This window comes from Hippopotamus amphibius, chromosome 2 (genome assembly GCF_030028045.1).
Source record: "Hippopotamus amphibius kiboko isolate mHipAmp2 chromosome 2, mHipAmp2.hap2, whole genome shotgun sequence".
Classification (NCBI taxonomy): domain Eukaryota; kingdom Metazoa; phylum Chordata; class Mammalia; order Artiodactyla; family Hippopotamidae; genus Hippopotamus; species Hippopotamus amphibius.
Genome location: NC_080187.1, coordinates 151396139 through 151419035, shown reverse-complemented (window position 1 = coordinate 151419035; position 22897 = coordinate 151396139). Strand labels below are relative to the sequence as shown.

At 38.8% G+C, this 22897-nt stretch overlaps 1 protein-coding gene across 2 annotated transcripts in view; it reads right to left on the bottom strand.

Annotated features, from left to right (window-relative positions):
* The window catches only part of MCEE (methylmalonyl-CoA epimerase), a 57419-nt gene that overhangs the window by 24524 nt on the left and 9998 nt on the right, over positions 1-22897 (bottom strand). The window contains exon 3 of one of the 2 annotated variants that reach the window (XM_057725061.1): positions 5532-5961. The exons of the other annotated variant lie outside the window; for it this stretch is intronic. Coding sequence (XP_057581044.1) covers positions 5809-5961 — 153 coding nt within the window. The 3' untranslated portion in view covers positions 5532-5808. Of the gene's footprint in view, positions 1-5531; positions 5962-22897 lie in introns of those variants that run through there. 2 annotated transcript variants of the gene reach the window in all.

The window sequence follows — 22897 nt, the reverse complement described above, 5'->3', positions numbered from 1 at the left end:
TAGTGGGGGACTTTAACACCCCACTTACACCAATGGACACATCACCAAGACAGAAAATTAATAAGGAAACACAAGCTTTAAATGACACAATAAACCAGCTAGATTTAATAGATATCTATAGGACATTACATCCATCTTCTCAAGTGCACATGGAATGTTATCCAGGATAGATCAAATTTTGGGTCATAAATCAAGCCTTAGTAAATTTAAGAAAATTGAAAACGTATCAAGCATCTTTTCCGACCACAATGCTATGAGATTAGAAATCAATTACAGGAAAAAAAAACTGTAAAAAACACAAACACATTGGAGGCTAAACAATATGCTACTAAATAACCAACAGATCACTGAAGAAATCAAAGAGGAAATCAAAAAATATCTAGAGACAAGTGACAATAAAAACACAACAATCCAAAACCTATGGGATGCAGCAAAGGCAGTTCTAAGAAGGAAGTTTATAGCAATACACTCCTACCTCAAGAAACAAGAAAAAATCCCCAATAAACAATCTAACCTTACACCTAAAGAAACTAGAGAAAGAAGAGCGAACAAAACCCAAAGTTAGTAGACAGAGAGAAATCACAAAGATCAGAGCAGAAATAAATGAAATAGATGACTTCAGGCTATACTATAAGGCTACAGTGATCAAGACAGTATGGTACTGGCACAAACACAGAAATATAGATCAATGGAACAGGACAGAAAGCCCAGAGATAAACTATGTTCAACTAATCTATGACAAAGGAGGCAAGGATATACAATGGAGAAAAGGCATCCTCTTCAATAAGTGATGCTGGAAAAACTGGACAGCTACATATAAAAGAATGAAATTAGAACACTTCCTAACACCATACACAAAAATAAACTCAAAATGGATAAAAGACCTAAATGTAAGGCCAGACACTATAAAACTCCTGGAGGAAAACATAGGAAGAACACTCTTCGATGTAAATAACAGCAAGATCTTTTTTGATCCACCCCATAGAATAATGGAAATAAAAACAAAAATAAATAAGTGGGACCTAATGAAACTTCAAAGCTTCTGCACAGCAAAGGAAACTATAAGCAAGACGAAAAGACAACCCTCAGAATGGGAAAAAATATTTGCAAATGAATCAACAGACAAATGATTAATCTCCAAAATATATAAACAGTTCATCCAGCTCGATATCAAAAAAATAAACAACCCAATAAAAAAATAGGCAGAAGACCTAAATAGGCATTTCTCCAAAGAAGACATACGGATGGCCAAGAATCACATGAAAAGCTGCTCAACATCACTAATTATTAGTGAAATGCAAATCAAAACTACAATGAGGTATCACCTCACACCAGTTAGAATGGGCATCATCAGAAAATCTACAAACAGTAAATGCTGGAGAGGGTGTGGAGAAAAAGGAATGCTCTTGCATTGCTGGTGGGAATGTAAATTGATACAGCCACTATGGAGAACAGTATGGAGGTTCCTTGCAAAACTAAAAACAGAACTACCATATGACCCAGAAATCCCACTGCTGGGCATATACCCAGAGAACACCATAATTCAAAAAGACACATGCCCTCCAATGTTCCTTGCAGCACTACTTACAATAGCCAGGACATGGAAGCAACCTAAATGTCCACCAACAGATGAATGGATAAAGAAGATGTGGTACATACATACAATGGAATATTACTCAGCTGTAAAAAGCAATGAAACTGGGACATTTGTAGAGACATGGATGGACCTAGAGACTGTCATACAGAGTGAAGTGAGTCAGAAAAACAAATATTGTATATTAACACATATATGTGGACTATAGAAAAATGGTACAAATCAACCGGTTTGCAAGGCAGAAATAGAGACACAGATGTAGAGAACAAACATATGGACACTAGAGGGGAAAGCGGGGAGGGTTGGGGGGGGAACGAATTGGGAGACTGGGATACCAAATTGTACACTCTAAATATATGCAGTTTATTGTAAAAAATAAATAAATAAATAAAAATAAAAGTTAACAATAAAATAGAAGCAGTATAAGAAAAAAAAAATAAGTGAAATAGAAACAAAGAAAACAATAGCAAAAATCAATGAAACAAAAAGCTGGTTCTTTGAGAAGATAAATAAAATTGATAAACCTCTAGCAAGACTCATCAAGAAAGAGGGAGAGGACTCAAATCAATAAAATTAGAAATGAAACAGGAGAAGTTACAACAGACACTGAAGAAATAAAAAGCACCAAAAGAGACTACTATGAGACTACTACTACTATTGGCAACTATATGCCAATAAAATGGACAACCTGGAAGAAATGGACAGATTCTTAAAAAGGTATAACCTTCCAAGACTAAATCAGGAAGAAATAGAAAATATGAACAGACCAATCATAAGTAATGAAACTGAAACTGTGATTAAAAATCTTCCAGCCAAATTAATCTCAGACACCAAATCACAGACCTAAGAAGCTCAGAGAAAAACAGGTAAATTAAATACAAAAAAAATTTATAATAACTGCATGAAAGCATATCATATTCAAACTACAGATACTCAGAAATTGAGAAAAAAAAAATCTTGAAAGCAGCCAGGGGGAAAAGTACCTTACCTATAGAGGAGCAAAGATAAGAAATACATCTGACTTTTCCTCAGAAACAATGAAAGCAAGGAGACAGCAGAGTGAAATATATAAAGTATTGAGAGAGAAAACAAAAACAAAAACAAAAACCTACCAACTTAGAATTCTATATCCTGCAAAATTATCTTGCAAGCGTGAAGGGAAAAATAGACTTTCTCAGACAAACAAAAAATGAAGGAATTTGTAGCCAGTAGACCTGCTTGCAAGAAACATAAAGGAATTCTTTAAAGGGAAAGAAAATAGTATAGATCAGAAACTAAGAGCTATATAAAGAAAAAAAGTATTAGAGATGGAATGAGAGAAGTAAATATAAAACTGATTTTTCTTATTCTTAATTGATCTAACACGTAACAGTTTGTTTATAATAATAGTAACAATGTATTTGGTGATTAATGAAATGAATGACAGCAATGTTCCAAAGGAGGGAGGAACTAGAAACATTTTATTATAAGGTACTTGCACTACCTGCTATGTGAAATAGTGTTCCTTGAAAGTGGACTTGGATTAGTTGTAAATGTGTAATGGAGGGAGAGAGGGAAGGAAGGAAATTAATGTGTACTAAGAGAAGAGAAAATGGAATCATATAAAATGTTCAATGCAAACCACAAATGTGGGACTTACCTGGTGGCACAGTGGTTAGGAATCCACCTGCCAATGCTGGGGAAACAGGTTCAATCCCTGGTCAGGGAAGATCCCACATGCCAAGGAGCAACCAAGCCTGTGTGCCAGGAGTACTGAGCCTGCGCTCTAGAGCTGATGAGCCACAACTACTGAAGCCCTCACACCCTAGATCCTGCATGCCACAACTACTGAGCCCACGTGCTGCAACTACTGAAGCCCGCATGCCTAGAGCCCGTGCTCCACAAGAGAAACCACTACACTGAGAAGCCCATGCACTGCAACGAAGAGTAGCCCCCGCTTGCCACAACTAGAGAAAGCCCGTGCACAGCAACGAAGACCCAATACAGCAAAAAAAAAAAAAAAAAAAGTGAGTGGTCTAAATACAGATTTTAAACATCACAATGGGGACTTCCCTGGTGGTGCAGTGGTTAAGAATCCACCTGCCACTGCAGGAGACATGGGTTCAATCCCTGGTCCAGGAAGATCCCACATGCTGCGGAGCAACTAAGCCTGTGAGCCACAACTACTGAACCCAAGTGCCACAACTACTGAACTCACGTGCTGCAACTACTGAAGCCTGTGTGCCTAGAGCCTATGCCATGCAACAAGAGAAGCCACCACACTGAGAAGCCTGCGCACTGTGAGGAAGACATGACACAGCAAAAAAAAAAAAGTCACAATGAATCAAAAAACAAGGCCTAACTATACATTGTCTATAAGAAATCCACTTTAAATATAAAGACACATATAGATGAAAAGTAAAGTGATGAAGAAACCATGCTAACACCAGTCGAAAGAAAGCTAGAGTAGCTATATCAATTTCAGACAGAGCAGAGCTCAGAGCAAGGAAAATTACCAGGGGTAAGAGGAGCATTACATAATGATAAAGAGGTCAATTCTCCAAAAAGATGTAACAAGCCCTAATGTGTAAGTGCCTAACAACAAAGCATCAAAATACATGAGGCAAAAACTTATAGCACTGCAAGGAGAGATAGATGAATCCACTATTATACTTGGAGACTTCAGTAGCCCTCTGTCAGGAATGGGCAGATCCAGCAGCATCTATGTACTTACGTATTAGTAAGTACATAGATGAACTCAATAGCACCATCAATCAACTGGGTATAATCAAAATGGATAGACATATATATATCCTATTGGTTCTGTTTCTCTGAAAAACCCTGACTAATTGATTCACCCATCCATGATTTAAAAAAAAAAAATCTTGGCAAACAAGGAATAGAGCATGAGTTCCTCAATTTGATAAAAAACAAAACAAACAACCCCCCCCCCCCAAAAACCTACCATGAACATCATACTTAATGGTTAGAAACTCAAAGCTTTCTTCTAAGATCAGGAATGAGACTAGGATGCCCCCTCTCACCACTTCTTTTCAACATTGTATTGGAGGTTCCAATTATGCAATTATACAAGAAAAGGAAATAACGGGTATACAGACTGGGAAGGAAGAAATACAACTGTATATACAGTTAATGCTATAATTTTTTATTGTAACTTTTAAATGACAAGTATAATTAGATGTTATACCTGTCTTCCATGATAACTCAATGTGTACACACCTACTCATTTATTCAACATCCAATCATCCATGAATTGAAGACCAACCACTTTCCCATACACTGTGCATCCCATACATGCATCCATCTGTGATCCCTGAAATTCATCTGATACTTGTTTCTCTTTGGGAGTCTGCCCCAAAACCTGATACACCTCTGAGCACATTCTCTGAGATGTCCCTTCTCTGAGATTTCCCTTTCCTTTTCTTTTCAACTCATTCATGTTGTTTTTTAAGTACATTTAGTTCATGAAGTAGTTTTCCCAATTGGGCCATAAATTTCTTGGCAGTGGGTTTCTTTTTCCCAACTGGACCATAGATTTCTTGGCAGTGGGTTTCTTTTCATTTTGTATATTCCTCCAGGACCTGTTGTGGTGTTCTAGCACCTGATAGATAACTCTACACATTCACTGCCCTTTCCATGCCTACTGATTAAAAAAAAATTCATCTATCTATGCACCCACTAGATCAGACTCCAAATTTTCCACAAAACTTCTTGTTCACACATCTAGTACTAGCACCCAAAATACTGGCCCATAAGGAACTTGTGAACATGAGCTGTTCCAGAAGAGCAAAAATTCTGAGGTCAAAACTTCTTAACCTTAAACAGTTTGCTCTAAAAAACTCTCTACAGCATCCTTAGGAATCACTTTCTCCCAGATATACAGCCATGCACAGCTGTCAGGTGTCCTCTGTGCACTCCCCCCACCACACACCATTTTAGAACAGGAATAATTTATTTCTATGAATATGATTTTAATAATATTCCATAAGTATTTAGTAATCAAAGTGTTCTTCAAATCAGGAAAAAAATCCAAAGTAATTAGCAAATATTTTATGTGTGTGTGTGTGTACATATACACACATATAATTTAAAAAATCTCTTTCTGTAATTTTGATTTAACTTTTAAGTGATGGAAGCAGTGAAGAACTCAATGCCAAAGCACATTTTGATAAACCTTCTTCAGGGCAATTAACTTAGTTTCTTGAGAATATAAATCACACTTCCTCCAATTCCACAAGGACTCCACCACAGTCTTTAGGATGGATAAAAATCACTGGTTTTCCATGTGCTCCTATTTTGGGCTCTTCACTTAGAATACGAATCTTCTTTTCTTTCAAATCCATCACAGCTGCATTTATATTATCCACCTTGAGAAAAGGAAATAAATAAGAACACATTTGAGATCATAAAAATACCAAATTATAGTATCCTAAGACAGAAGAAACTGTGAGTTCTCCTCCGCCTTCGGGCAGAACCATTCTTAAACCATCACAAAAATACGTTTAATACTTCTAGAGAAGGAAAAGAAGTTGCTGAATTTTCCTAGGTGAGCAACTGCAATGCTTAAGAATTTTCACGATTAGTAAACATTTCTCCTTACAACCTAAATAATATATGTTACACTTCACAGCATATTCATCTAGCAGTACTATTGATGATACTGTACAAATTGTTTTTCCTAAGAGCCTAGGTTCCTCATTTATAAGAGGGAGAAGAGGTCTGCCATATAAGTGGCCAAGAGATTAAAATGAGATAACAGATAAGAAGCTCTTAGCACAGTTTATAGAAGGTACTCAACAAACATGAGTGCTTCCCTGATCTCCAAACCTCCCACCTGCCAAACATTCTGGTTATTACTTTTGAGATTAGAACTTCATATACGTGAAAATCACTATTAAACTGTCACCAAAATGTTTTTCTCCATTCTAAAAAAAATCCAAACATTTAGAATTTTGCAACTCTCTTCTAAACCATTTCTATTTTCTTCATACTTATTAGCTGTCTAGGAAGGAGCAAATGTGTTTCTAAATACTTATGGAAGAATAATTCTCCTCTATCTTGGGAAATCATGCTCTTAGACTGGGAACCCAGTTAAGGGGATAGAAAGGGACAGTAAGAATCCTTGCATTCCTAGGCAGTCATATATCACCCTGGAGTTTAATGATCTAAAAGCATTACAAACAATAATAAATTAAAAAAAAATACAGGGAGAAGAACACCCAAGTACCCAAATATAGATAACATATGTTCATATTCATACAATCTTACTTTCAAAGAGCCAAGGATTACATACTGGATTCTAAAACTGGTCAAACAACTGATAAGGATACTAAATGTTACTATAAATAAACTATAATTTCTTCAAACAGAGTACATTCTCCTTGTACATTCCCGACAATGTTTCTTTTTAAACCTGATAGCCATTTCAAAGTCATATGCAGACTACAGCCATGGTCATTTCATGCTATCTTGAAATAGCTGGTCTAGTCTCATATTTTTCAGAACAGTAGGATTCCTGATACTTTGCCATTTTGTATCTGGATACAATGAATTTCACTCTATTGAATTTGACTGCTTTTTCCATTTTCCCAAAGTTAGCCTAAATTCAGTCTTTCCATTTAAAGATAATTTAAAAATTATATAGTACATGAAAATTTAAACATATAGGTAGACCTAAGTACCCCTTGACTACCACTAATACCACTTTCTGATCCAGAGATAACTACTGTCCTCAGTTTGACATATGCTCTTCCTAATCTTTTTTTTTTTTTTTTTTTTTTGGCTGTGTTGGGTCTTCATTACTGAGCATGGGCTTTTTTCTAGTTGTGGAGAGGCGGGGCTACTCTTTGTTGCGGTTCGAGGGCTTCTCCTTGTGGTGGCCTCTCTTGTTGCGAAGCACGAGCTGTAGGTGCCCGGGCTTCAGTAGTTGCAGCACACAGGCTCAGTATTTGCAGCACATGGGCTCTAGAGCACAGGCTCAGTAGTTGTGGCCCACGGGCTTAGTTGTTCCTTAGCACGCGGGATCTTCCCGGCCCAAGGACTGAACCCATGTCCCCTGCATTGGCAGGTGGATTCTTAACCACTGCACCACGAGGGAAGTCCCTAAATCTTAAAAATATATTTATAATTCTCACATATGTATGTAGTAAAGAATCTGGTTTTGTCTACGAGGGATCTGACCTTGACTTCTGGGAGATTATTTATGTAACCTGATAGGAGTGTGTTTTGCCCTTGACTTCTGGGAGATAACCTATGTAACCTGATAGGAGTGTCTCTGTTTAGGGTAGAAGCAGACCAATCTGGATCTTAAAGTAGAGCTGGCCACCAGAGTTCTAGAGTAGGGGCTGGCCATGCCAGAAACCATGTGATTTAAGGTGGGAGCTTTTGGTCACATGGCATGAGTAGATCTGGAGACTGAGTTGAACCATGTGGGCAATCAATCAATCAACCATACCTAAGTAGTATAGCTCCAAGAAGCTCAGTTTGTGTGAGCGTCCCTGGTAGGCAATACTGAATGCACTTTGTCATACTTCACTACCAGAACAAACAGTAATGTGTCCTGAAGAACATCGGAGCTTTGCGTTCAGAGCCCTCCCTGATGCTGCTCTCTGTGTTTCTTCCTTTGGCTGTTTTGGTCTGTATCATTTCTCTGTAATAAACCATAAGAATGAGAATAATAGCTTTCAGGGAGCTCTGTGAGCATTTCTAGGGAGTTACTGAGCATGAGGGTGGTTTTCAAAAATCCTAAATTTGCAAACGGTATCAAGTAAGGGTGGTCTTCTGGAGGACTGTACGTCTCCTAAACTTGATAGTTGGCTCTAAAATTTGCAGTCTAATACGTATATTAATTAAAGTTTATATATATATAAACTTTATATATACACATACACTGTGTGTGCATGCGTGTATAGGTGTACATGATGTTTTCTGTATGCATTATTTGTATTTGCTTTTTTATGTAATATATCTTAGCAATTTCTCCATGTCTCCAGGTCAACAAATTTTAACCTACTACCTTGTGTCCTAAGTAATTACTTTATAGAAATACAAAAGGTGATCTAATCATTCCCCTACTAATAAACATTTTAGATTACAAGAAGGGAAATCTGGACTTTTCTCAGTGGTTGGATGATAAATTGTCCTTCCCTAGTGCTTCCTATTGAACAAAAGAGTTTGGTGAGAGTTCGTGGACAAGATTGCACTGGAATTTGAGGGCATATGAACATAGCAGGGACTGGTGAAGATAGATAAAAATATATTAAAGCAAAATTAAAAGATGTGGAAGACAGATTCAGATATTCTAACAAAACTGAGCTAAAGAAAAAGAGACTCGATGGAGTGACAGCAACAATATTTGGAGAACTGATAAGTTTCCATAATTGAAGAAAGACTTGAGTCCTCAAAAGTGCAACTGAGGGCTTCCTAGGTGGCGCAGTGGTTGAGAATCCACCTGCCAATGCAGGGGACACGGGTTCGATCCCTGCTCCAGGAAGATTCCCACATGCCGCAGGGCAACTAAGCCTGTGCACAACTATTGAGCCTGCGCTTTAGAGCCCGTGAGCCACAACTATTGAGCCCATGTGCTGCAACTACTGAAGCCCACGCGCCTAGAGCCCGAGCTCCACAACAAGAGAAGCCATGGCAATGAGGAGCCCATGCACCACAACGAAGAGTAGCCCCCACTCACTGCAACTAAAAAGAAAGCCCGCGCACAGCAAAAAAAGACCCAACACAGACAATAAAATAATAAATAAATAAATTTATTTAAAAAAATTTTTAAAAAAAGTGCACCTGAGAATGAAGCAGGATAAAAAAAGATAAACCAATACCTATACATATAATAGAGAAACTGAATAACATCAATGATACAGAGAATATCTTAAGAGTTCTCAGGGTAAAACAACTACCTACAATTGAACTAAACAAATCCTTACTAGTAGGAACAGAGACCAGAATATACGGGAGTAATATCAAAGTACTGAGGTAAAATTATGTCAATCTAGAATTTTAAACTAGCTAAATTATTATTCAAGACTCCTGCTTACACACACATACACACACACACACACCCCCCCAAACAACAACAAAAAGGCTCAAAGGAAATATACCAACCAACGGCAATGTGTGCCCACTACTGGGATTTTATTTATTTATTTTATCTATCTATCTATCTATCTATCTATCTATCTATCTATCTATCTATCTATCTATCGGCTGTGTTGGGTCTTTGTTGCTGCACACGGGCTTTCTCTAGTTGCGGAGAGCAGGGGCTGCTCTTCATTGTGGTACCTGGGCTCCTCATTGTGGTGGAGCACAGGCTCTAGGTGCATGGGCTTCAGTAGTTGCAGCACACGGGCTCAACAGTTGTGGTTCACGGGCTCTAGAGCACAGGCTCAATAGTTGTGGCACACGGGCTTAGTTGCTCCACGGCATGTGGGACCTTCCTGGGGCAGGGATCAAACCCATGTCCCTTGCACTGGCAGGTGGATTCTTAACCACTGTGCCACCTAGGAAGCCCCCCCCACCCCACTATTGGGATTTTAATTCAAACACACTATAAAAAGTTACAGAAGAACAAATTTGAATACCTACTAGATATTTCATGATATTGGAGGATTACCATTAATTTTGTTTTAGGTGCCATTATGATTTTGTATAAATACATTAAAAAATGCAATAAACACATACACACAGCTAAAATATTTATGGATGAAATCATATAATGTCTAGAAACAGCTTCACATTAACATAAGAGGGAAATGTGATAATGTGATGGAGGGAGTACATATAGAATAAGATTATCCATGAATTGATAACCGTTGAAATTGGGTTTAGGTACATGAGAGTTCATTATATTATTGTCTTTTTTTGTGTTTGAAGTTTTCTGTAAGTTAAAAGAATTAAGGCCAACTACTGAACAAACTGAAGTAGAATTTGTAATCTCTAAAATAGCAGAGGAAGAAAGAATGTTAAAAAAAAAGTTTCTCAATCCAATAGAAGTCAAAAAGAGGGGAAAAAACCTAAAAACCAGAAACAGGTAAAAAGAAAAGTTCAAGTACATTAGTAGTTATTATAAGTGGAGACAGGTTAAATTTATGTATTCTAAAATGAGATTATATGAATATAAAAACTTGAAAGTATATTTGTTGATTGAGATATACTTAAACAATAAAAAAATTTAGCTATATGCCCCTTTTTAGAATATAAATGTCTCCTAGGAAGAGACCTAAACAAAACCACACACAAAAAGAGAGTAAAAGGGTGGATAAAAGATATACTGGGTAAATATTAACCAAAAGAAAGTTGATATAGCAATATTAGTATCAGATAAAACAAAACTTAAAATGAAATATATAACAGAAATAAAAACAGATACAACCTAAAAATAAAAGTCGACCAAGATGATAAAACAATCTTGAATCTGTGTGTACCTAACAGTATTGCCTTGAAAAATAAAAAACAAACTAAACATGCATAGCTCTCAGTATCTGACACATCAAACAAAAGATTATTAAGGATAAAGATAAGTTGTAATAGTTCTTTGAATATTCTGGATATAAACCCTTTATCAGATATACAATTTGCAAATATTCTCCCCCATTCTCTGTCTTCACACAAAAGTTTTTAATTTTGATGAAGCCCAACTTATCAACCTTCTTGTTTATCATGAGGTGTCATACCTAAGAAACCACTGTCTAAACCACTGCCAATCATGAAAATGTACACCTGGACTTCCCTGGTGGCGCAGTGGTTAAGAATCTGCCTGCCAATGCAGAGGACATGGGTTCGATCTCTGGGTCCGGAAGATCCCACATGCCACGCAGCACCTAAGCCCCTGGATCACAACTGCTGAGCCTGCACTCTAGGGCCCAAGTGCTGCAACTGCTGAGCCCACACGCTGCAACTACTGAAGCCTGTGCGCCTAGAGCCCAGGCTCTGCAACAAGAGAAGTCACTGCAATAAGAAGCCCTTGCATAGCAATGAAGACCCAACGTGGCCAATAAATAAGTAAATAAGTAAGTAAATAAAATCCTTAAAAAAAAAAAAAGAAAAGAAGAAAAGAAAATGTACACCTATTTTTTTCCTAAGAGTTTTATACTTTTAGCTCTTAAATTGTTAGGTCTTTGATCCATTTTCAGTTAATTTTTATATGGTATTATGCAACTTTGGGTTTTTTGTTTTGAAATGCTGTCTTAACCCAGTTTTGATGCCCTGGTAGAGACTGTTCAATTCTTCTTGAGCAACTGATTAAGACCACACCCCAATCACCTCCCTTATCAGGCTCTCATATCCTGGGGCCAGTATGTGCCCACCTTAATTGCCACAGAGACAGGTACTAGACAACTGGGTACAGTCCCTATGCCCCAGAGCCCACAGAATTACTCAAATTAGCCAATCTAGAGGGAGCCCAAGAAACCTAGCTAACCCTCCTCCACTTGTGCCACTTAGCTACCTACTACAGCACCAGTTGCTGTTCCTGTCCCCAGTACAACCCCATGTACCCTACATGGCAGCCTTCTCTCATTTGGAGCTGTAACAAAGAGTTCTGCATTTTACCTATCCCAGTGTCACTGTGTTGTGTCCAGTTATAAGAAGAATCTTCATATGGTGTGAGGTAAGGGTTCCAACACATTCTTTTGCATGTGGATATCCAGTTGTTCCAATGCCATTTGTTGAAAAGACTATTTTTCTCCCATTGGATGGTGTTGGTTCCTTCATTGCAAATCAAGTATAAGGGTTTATGTCTGACTGTTAATTCTAGAGCAATATATTGATCTCTATTTCTATCCTTATGCTAGCTAGTACCACACCATTTTGATTACCTTTGATTGTAGTAAGTTTTAAAGTCAAAAAGTATGAATCCTCCAACTTTGTTTTTCTCTTTCAAGACTACTTTGGCTATTTGGGACACTTGCATTTCCATGTGAATTTTACAATTAGTTTGTCCATTTCTGCAAAGATGCCAGCTGAGAATCTGACAGCAATTGCACTGAATCTATAGATCAATTTAGGGAATACTGCCATCTTAACAATACTCAGTCATCTGATCCATGAACACAGACTATCTTTCCATTTATTCAGGCCTTCTTTAATTTCTTTCAACAGTGTTTTGTAGTCTTCAGAGTACAATTGTGACAGTTCTCTTATTAAATGTATTCCTTAGTATTTTGTTCTTTTTGATGCTATTGTAAATGAAATTGCTTTAATTTCATTTTTAGATGTCTTGTTTTTTTAATCCACATACATAATATTTGCATTTTAATTAGTTTAATCCAATTAAACTTAATGTAATACTCATATAGTTAAATTTAAGTCTATCATCCTACTTTTTTTCTGTCTCATTAATACTTTGTTCCTCCTATCCTGACCTCTTGTTTAAACATGAATTTTTGTAGTGTTTGATTTTATCTCCTTAATTAATTAATCTCTTAACTTTCTTATTGATTGTTCTAGAGTTTACAATGTGTATTTGATCTTATCAGAATCTACCACTTCACGTATAATGTAAGAAACTTGCAATAGTATACTTCCACTTGCCCAACTCCCATCCTTTATACTAGTCATAAATTTTACTTCTATGTTATAAACCCTACAATGCATTTTAAAAACTTCAACAGTCAGTTGTCTCATACATAATTTAAGGTAATAAAATGTTATTATTTTAACCTACATATTTACCATTTCTGGTGCTCCTCATTCCTTCTAAAGATCTGAGTTTTCACCTGGTAACATTTCCCTTCATCCTGAAGAACTTCTTTGGTATTTCTTGTAGCACAGGTCTGCTGGGCATGAATCTTCTCATTTTTGTTTAATTAAAAATGTTTTCAATTCACTTTCATTTTTGAAGGATATTTTCATCAAGCTTAGAATTCTAGGATGACAGGGGTTTGTGTTATTTTTTTAAAGACTATTTATTTCTGGTCACACAGCATGGTATGTGGGATCTCACTTCCCTGACCAGGGACCGAACCCATGCCCTTGGCAATGAAAGCGTGGAGACCTTACCACTGGACTGCCAGGGAATTCCCAAAGACTATATTTTTTAATATAAATTCATTCATTCATTTATTTAATTGGCTGTGCTGGGTCTTTTTTGCTGTGTGTGGGCTTTCTTTTAGTTGTAGTAAGTGGGGGCTACTCTTCATTATGGTGCGCGGGCTCCTCACTGCCGTGGCTTCTCTTGTTGTGGAGCACAGGCTCTAGGCACATGGGCTTCAGTAGTTGCAGCACATGGGCTCAATAGTTGTGGCTCATGGGCTCTAAAGTGCAGGCTCAATAGTTGTGGCGCATGGGCTTGTAGTTGCTCTGCGGCATATGGGATCTTCCTGGAGCAGGGATCGAACCCATGTCCCCTGCTTTGGCAGGCAGATTCTTAACCACTGCACCACCTAGGCAGCCCCTAAAGACTATTTTTTTAGAGCAGTTTTAGGTTCACAGAAGAACTGAGAAGTACTGAGAGTTCCCACACAACCCCTGCCCCAACAGTACACACAGCTTCCATCGTTACCAGCACCCCCCACCAGATGGTACATTTGCTACAACTGATGACGCTACACTGACACAGCATCATAACCCAAAGTGCACGGTTTACCACAGGGATCACCCTTGGTGCTGTACATTCTATGGGTTTGGACAAATGTATAATGATATGTATCCATTATTTTGATATCTTGCAGAGTACTTTCGCTGCCCTAAAAATTCTCTCTGCTCTGCCTGGTCATCATTTCTCCTCACCCCCACAACCACTTATCTATACACTGTCTCCACAGTTTTGCCTTTTCCAGAATGTCATATAGTCTTCACAGATGGCTTTTTTCACTCAGTAATAAGCATTTAAAATTCCTCCATGTCCTTTCATGGCTTGATAGCTCATTTCTTTTCAGTGCTAAAAATATTCCACTGTCTGGATGTGCCAGCTTATTTATCCACTCACCTACTGATGGATCAGAGCAACCTTTAGTCTAGGACTAATTTTCCTTACTACTAATGCATGCTCTTCTGAATACTCTACCCAATGTCCCGAGAATTACAAGGTCTTTTCACTATGGTAAGAACAAGACTTTTCCAATCTCTGTGTAAGGGCTGTTCCCTCTAATCCTTTCAATGAGTTCTAATCCCAGCTTCAGGCAGTGTCCTCACATGCAGACACTGTTCACTATTCACATGAAGACCTGAAAGGCATTGCTGACCTCTGGAGAACACTCTCCATGAAGCTCTCTCCTTTCCAGTCCTTAATATTGCAAACTCAGATCACCACAGCCTCCCCATCCTTCCTGCTCCCACCTCCTCAACGCAGGGAGACTGCTGAACTTCACTTGGATTCTTCCTTCCTGCACTGCAGCCTGGAAACACTCTCTCCAGCCACTGAGCTGGAAAATTCTAGGGTTATCTTGGTTGCTTTCTTTCTCTGAGGAATCAATGTGTTGTGCTGCCTGATGTGCGATTCCAATCATTGTTTCATATATTTTGTCTAAATTTTTTGTTTGTTTGGGGCAAAAGGATAAACCTGGTCTCTGTTATACCATCTTGGCTGGAATTAGAATTCTAAATTGGAAGTTTTTTTCAGTACCTAAAAAAAATGTTGTACATATTGTGTCATTTCATAATTTCTGTTGTCTTTTTTTTCTCTGATTGCTTCTAATTTTCTTGTTACCTTTGGTTTTCAGCTTGATTGTGGTATGCTCAGGTGGTGTCATTTGAATTTGCCCTGCTTTAGGTTACTGAGGTTGAATCTGTCAGTTGAGGTCTTCTTTCTTTTTTTTTAATATAAATTTATTTATTGGCTACATTGGGTCTTCATTGTTTCATTGCTGCACACAGGCTTTCTCTAGTTGTGGCGAGTGGGTGCTACTCTTTGTTGCGGTGTGTGGGCTTCTCATTGCAGTGGCTTCTCTTGTTGCAGAGGGTGGGCTCTAGGTGCTCAGGTTTCAGTAGTTGTGGCACATTGGCTTAGTTGCTCCGCAGCATGTAGGATCTTCCCAGACCAAGGATCGAACCCATGTCCCCTGCATTGGCAGGCGGATTCTTAACCACTGCGCCACCAGGGAAGCCCTGATGTCTTATTTTTGATTGGTAATGTCCTTGTCGACTATTTCTTCAATTATTGCTTCTGTTCTATTTTCTCTCTTCTCTCTTTCTGGGACTCCAAGTATAATCTGCTAAAACTTTGATCACGTTCTACATTTCTCTTATGCTCTATTCTGTTTTTTATTTTTCCTTCCATAATCCTTCCCCTTGATTCTAGGCTCTGTCTGGAACTTGAGGACAAATTTCTATTGTTTTAAGCCACCAAATTTGCGGTAATTTAATATGGCAGCCCTAGGAAACTAATACAATCATTATATATCCATATGGAAATTGAACAATTAAGTAAAGGGATGGCAGATGGTAGGAGCCAAGTTTCTCCCTGTTGGAATGAGGAGTTATAGACAAGGGAGAAGGCTAGAGTGGTCCCTGTGGTAATGGATTAGAGTCAGAGTTCATGTGTATGTCAAAAAGACATCTCATGAGTTATGTTAAATATAGACAGGCGTACAGATATATGTATACATACAGTACACACACATATATGTCCTTGCTCTGTTAGCTGAGAAGGCCTAAAAGCAATCACACCCCAGTAGCAATAAGCACATCTTGAGCCCAGATCTTGGTTCCTAATACCATTCTCTAGTGAAAGGAACCAGGGCTTCTTGGGGAAACAGCCAGTTCAAGGTTAGCAGAGGGAACACAGATGATGTGTCTGGAGCATCTTGCAGTGCCAGAAAATGAGGAAAAATAAAAAAGACAGTGCATGTCAAAGGGACACAGGAGTCAACCAAAAATGCCCTACTGGCAAAGCTGGAACAATTTGAGCAACAAAATAAAGTAGTATTGGGTTACAGTCCGAAGTATAAAATATATGTCTATAAGTCATTAATAATATAAATGACCAAATAAATAAGTGATTAAAGAATAAATGATGGGACCTAATGAAACTTAAAAGCTTTTGCACAGCAAAGGAAACCATAAACAAGACAAAAAGACAACCCTCAGAATGGGAGAAAATATTTGTATATGAAGCAACTGACAAACGATTAATCTCCAAAATACACAAGCAGCTCATGCAGCTCAGTATCAAAAAAACAAACAACCCAATGTAAAAATGGGCGGAAGACCTAAATAGACACTTCTCCAAGGAAGACGTACAGATGGCCAACAGACACATGAAGAGATGCTCAACATCACTAATCATCAGAGAAATGCAGATCAAAACCACAATGAGGTATAACCTCACACCAGTCAGAATGGCCATCATCAAAAAATCTAGAAACAATAAATGCTGGAGAGGGTGTGGAGAAAAGGGAACCCTCCTGCACTGTTGGTGGGAATGTAAATTGACACAGCCACTATGGAAAACAGTTCGGAGGTTCCTTAAAAAACTAAAAATAGAACTACCATATGACCCAGCAATCCCACTATTAGGCATATACCCAGAGAAAACCATAATTCAAAAAGATACATGTACCACAATGTTCATTGCAACATTATTTACAATAGCCAGGACATGGAAGCAACCTAAATGTCCATCGACAGATGAATGGATAAAGAAGATGTGGCACATATATACAATGGAATGTTACTCAGCCACAGAAAGGAATGAAATTGAGCTATTTGTAGTGAGGTGGATGGACCTAGAGTCTGTCATACAGAGTGAAGTAAGTCAGAAAAACAAATACCGTATGCTAACATATATATACGGAATCTAGAAAAATAGTACTGATGAACCTAGTGGCAGGATAGAAATAGAAATGCAGACATAGAGAATGGACTTGAGGACACCAGGGGAGGGGAAGCTGAGACGTATGTAGTGAGAGAGTAGCATTGACATATACACACTATCAAATGTAAAATAGATGGCTAGTGGGAAGCAACAACAGAGCACAGGGAGATCAGCTTGATGCTTTGTGAAGACCTAAAGGGATGGGATAGGGAGGCTGGGAGGGAGGGTCAAAAGGGAGGGGATATGGGGATATATGAATACATGTGGTTGATTCACTTTGTTGTACAGCAGAAACTGACACAATACTGTGAAGCAATTATACTCCAATAAAGAGTAAAAATAAATAAATAAATAAATGGCATAGGTTTAAGAGGGAGAGACTCTGACTCCACATTTCCAGACTGTGTGAAACTGAGTAAATCATCCAATCATTCTTTAAGCTTAGAATCACATGTATTAAAATAGCAATATTAAATTTTATGTCATGGGGTTTGTGGCAAGACTGAAATAATGTACATGAAGTTAATTTGCACATTATTTATGTTTAATTAAGGGCAAGTTATTATTATTGTTAGTGTAATACTAAGTCCTGCCAATTTAGCTGAGTACTGTATTGTCATTTTCATGCAAAGTACCCTTGATTTATTTACATGATTTCTATGTTTTTCTGAGTATTCTTGAAATAAAAATTCAGCAAGAATTCAAAAACCAAAAAACAAAAAAACAAAAAAATGATTAAATAAACAGGGGAAAACAGAGAAGTCTTCCATGCAGAAATATTCCAAATAATTTATAGAATTTTCAAGGAGCATAACTCTCTATTCCTTCAGTGTTGGCTTCACACAGTGACTTCCTTCCAAAGATTATAAACATAGAGAAAAAGAAAAAAAATAGTATCTTTACAGTGGAGAAACATGATGACACTTCCTCAGCTGGGAGCGCGAGGCCATCAGCAGTGGTAGGTCGTGTGGATAGCATGTACCCCTGATACGATGCAAAGAGAATGGCACTTCACCTTTATGGTCTTCCTCCCCCAAATCAATAACCCTCGTCAAATCATGAGAAAAACATCAGACAAATCTCAACTGAGGGACATTCTACAAAAAAACCAACCAGTAATCCTCAAACATATCAAGGCCATCCAAAACAAGTACTGTCTGAGAAACTGTCACAGGGTGAGAGAAGCCTAAGAAGACATAACTAAATGTAATGTGGTACCTGCATGGGATCCTGAAACAGAAAAAGGACACTGGGTAAAAACTAAGAAAATCTAAAAGAAGTATACATTTCAGTTAATAATAAAGTATCAATTTGGCATATTTTGACTAATTTTTAAAATATAAGATTTTTATTTTATATAAAATTATAATAGTGCTAATTGATATCAATAATGAATGAATTTAATCTTCAAACTGATATAAATCCATGAGAGTTAAAATTAAAAGTCTGGATAAAATATTTGTTTTGTCTTTTCCCCCAGAACTAAAAACTAAGTCAATTATGCAAACCTAACATTGTTCTCTCCTTGCATGGTGTTCAGAAGGTTCCTGTGTATTCCTGGGGATTATTTCCGAAGGGCACACATTACTTAAGCTTCCATACTTGCTATATAGTCTGGTGGTGGCTCTATAGAAAGTTTCCCAAATGCTGCTCTGATATTTTCACCAGTTGATAGTAAAACATTAAAAACTAAATTTCTTAAATTGACAGAACTCTTTTATTCCAAGAGGATTTCTCCTTTTTCTTCTTCTTTGCTTTTTCTTAGTAATAAAATGCCCTTTCTTTTAAAACATGATGTTAGCAAGAGACAGAATTTAAAAAATTTTTCTTTATTTAATAACATACAGAAGACCTAAATAGGCATTTCTCCAAAGAAGACATACGGATGGCCAAGAGGCACATGAAAAGCTGCTCACATCACTAACTATTAGAGAAATGCAAATCAAAACTACGAGGTATCACCTCACACCGGTCAGAATGGGTATCATCAGAAAATCTACAAACAGTAAATGATGGAGAGGGTGTGGAGAAAAGGGAACCCTCTTGCACTGTTGGTGGGAATGTAAATTGATACAGCCACTATGGAGAACAGTATGGAGGGTCCCTGAAAAACTAAAAATAGAGTTACCATATGACCCAGCAATCCCACTCCTGAGCATATACCCAGAGAAAACCATAATTCAATGGAACATGCACCCCAATATTCACTGCAGCACTGTTTACAATAGCCAGGTCATGGAAGCAACCTAAATGTCCATCAACAGATGAATGGATAAAGAAGATGTGGTACTTATATACAATGGAATATCAGCCCTAAAAAGGAACGAAATTGGGAAATTTGTAGAGACATGGATGGACGTAGAGACTGTCATACAGAGTGAAGTGAGTCAGAAAGAGAAAAACAAATATTGTATATTAACACATATATGCGGAATATAGAAAAATGGTACAGATCAGCCGGTTTGCAAGGCAGAAATAAACACACAGATGTAGAGAACAAACATATGGACACCAAGTGGGGAAAGTGGGGGGAGTTGGGGTGGGAAGAACTGGGAGATTGGGATTGCCATATATACATTACTAATAAGAAAAAAAAATCAAATTGTATACTTTATGCAGTTTACTGTATGTCAACTGTATCTGAATAAAAGTTCTTAAAAAAAATAAAACAACAACAAAAAACAATAGCAATAATAACATAGAAAGTTAAAGACATCATCAAACTGTCCACTTCCTTTGTTTTCTGGAAATGTTATTCTACGAAAGCCCCACATCCGGGAACCAGTGATAACGCAGATCACTTGTAGAGCTTAGCAGTTCCCTAGGGTTTCCTGTAAAGCCAGAATGAGAATGGAGTTTTTCAAAAAGTAGAATTTTCTCTCTTCTTTGTTGAAGAACAGACATTCCCCAGCGTGCAGGAAATAAGTTATCTTGCTAGTCTTTCACCTTAAAGTTTTTTTCCTCCCCACAATCTAACATCCTTTGTGAATTTGTACCACCATCTCTGGTGCTGGGGAGCTATACTCGCTCACCTGATACACCTCCCCCTGTAACCAGTCCTTATCCTGCTGCTGCCCTTCCCTCAGCAACGCACTCTTCAACCGCCTCATCCCATCTGGCTGCCTCCTCACCCCACCTAAGCTCCCATTCGCTGGGCCAGGCGACCTGACCCCCTGCACCGAGGCCTCCCACCCCACTGCTGGTACTCGAGCCCTCCTCCCCTTGCTTGGGTCCCCACCTCCTGCACAGAACGGCCCCAGTGGGTGTAGGCCCTGACTCCCTACCCCTGCTCCCGTGCCATGTGCATGTCTGCTCAGGCCCTTAATATTTTTCAATATTTTTACGCACTTAAATATTTTTACAACAGTACAAATTTGTTGAATAAGTAAATATTTTCAGTGGCCTTTAAGGTGTTCACGGTGACATACCTTGCCGTCTAAGTTATTTAGCGAAAGCAGGGGTTTTCTATTCGATACCAGAACCTTCTCCTCAGGGAGAGGCCTGCGATAGGTCAGAAGCACACATGGGTGTCAGCACAGCTGTGCCAGACAATTGAGGCTGCTCGGTCCACACGCCAGCAAGAAAAAGATGAAACAAGACGACCTCCAAACTTACTTTAGGGGGAGCCAAACACACAGGGATAAGAAATTTGGGCAAACCTCACAAGAGAAAATGGAAACTCAAACTCAGCTTTGACAGAAAAATATTGATAATTGGTTCAATACTAAACGACGTCTGATAAAAAGGACATTTTGTCTGAAGTCTGTTGAGTCAACAAAAAGCTACTGGGCATGCCCGTAACAGACACACTCCTGAACCAGAGGCTTTGTATAAGGTCCTACTGAACATAAAGTCCCCTGGTGATAAGCACAGAAAGTCCATTCTCTGATAGGTGGATTTAACATTTTAAAAGGAATGGCAATGAAAAACAAAATGGCTGTGAACCATAAAGTTGTAGACGACTGACTGTAAGCATTTTCAGAAGACACATTTCTGAGTGCTGCCTGTTCCCAAAAAAGCTGGAAAAAGCTGAAGTAACCAGTTTTTGTGAATGTGTATTTACCACCTCCTACCTTTCAAGTACCCATCTCTAGAGTCTCCTTATATTCACAAAGGCTAGACAGGTTGCCTCCTCTTACACAGAGGAATGCTGCTGGTTCTCACTTCTGGCTATTTGAAAATAAAATCGTTCTAGAGCTTTTAGAAGTTTCACACACATTCCTTCTGTTTAGAACACATCACCACATGGATGGCTGTAGCACTTGTAAGACATGGCCATAGATTCTTGGCTGCTCCTCTCCCCTTGCATCTGATCAGCCTCAAGGACTTGCTTATGACCAACAGACAGCAGAAGTGCTGCTGTGGGACTTCTGAGGCCAGGAAGGAAACGCCAAGAGGTCCTACCTAGCCTTCTTGGACACTCACTCTGGCTGGTAAGAAGTCCGCAAGTCCACTGCCCGGTAAGAAGTCTGAGTGTCCGGAGATGTGCCCTCAGCTCGCAGAACTGCAGAGCTCACACATGTGCTCCTGCTGGGAGGCCCAGCCGCGCACCCGGCACCCAGTGCCCATCCAGCAGCCGCCGCCAGCATGCAGGGACACCCGGCCCGGGGGAGCCTCACTTCCATATTTAACCGCAGCCACAGGGGAGATCCCAAGCAAGAACTGCCCAGCCGAACCCTCGCCCAAACTCCCAACCCACAAAATCCCAAGCAAGATAAAGTAGTTGTTGTCACACCCTGAAGTGTAGGGATAATGTATCACGTGGCAACAGAAACTACGATGACCAAAGAAATATTTTCTGACACATTCTCTCACCTTTGTATTTCCAGTGGAAGACAATTTCAGACCTAAGTTGTATTAGCAGGAGAGACTAGGTTACACTATGGTATAATAATTACCCCTGAAATCTCCACAGGTTCATTCAACAAAATGTACTTCCTGTTTAAGGATCAGTGAGGAATTCCACTCTCTCTGGTGAGTCAGGGAACCAAGCCCCTGCCTCTGGTGACAACTTCATTTCACAGGTTGCCACAGCAGGTGACAATAATTCTCAAATAACTCCACCTTACAGCATATCTTCATTTAGAAAAAGTGTCATGCTATACCTGCAATACTACTTTTTAAAAATTACCAACTGTGGCATAAACTGGTGGCCTCTGGTACCCATTTTGCATTTCCTCCTTCTGATTACAGCAACCTCCAGGTTTCAGCAGGGCATGTCAGTGCCTGACTAGAGACTACAATTAGGGTCGAGTGTGCCGTGTGACTAAACCAACGGCAGGAACAGGAGTGATGTGTGGAGTTTCCAGATCACCCCCTTAAGGTACCTGCCCTGTATTCTCTCTCTGCCTGCCCTCCTCTCAGGCTGGTAAATGGTGAGGCCTGGAGCTACCCTGTAAGGCATATGTTACTGATGGCGGCGCTGTGCCATCAGCCCGGGACCGCTCATGTTAGACTGAGACCAGGAAAATAACATCTGTCTAGTCAAGACACTTCACTTTTTACTGAGAACAGAGACTAATAATGAGATGCGTGGCATACTA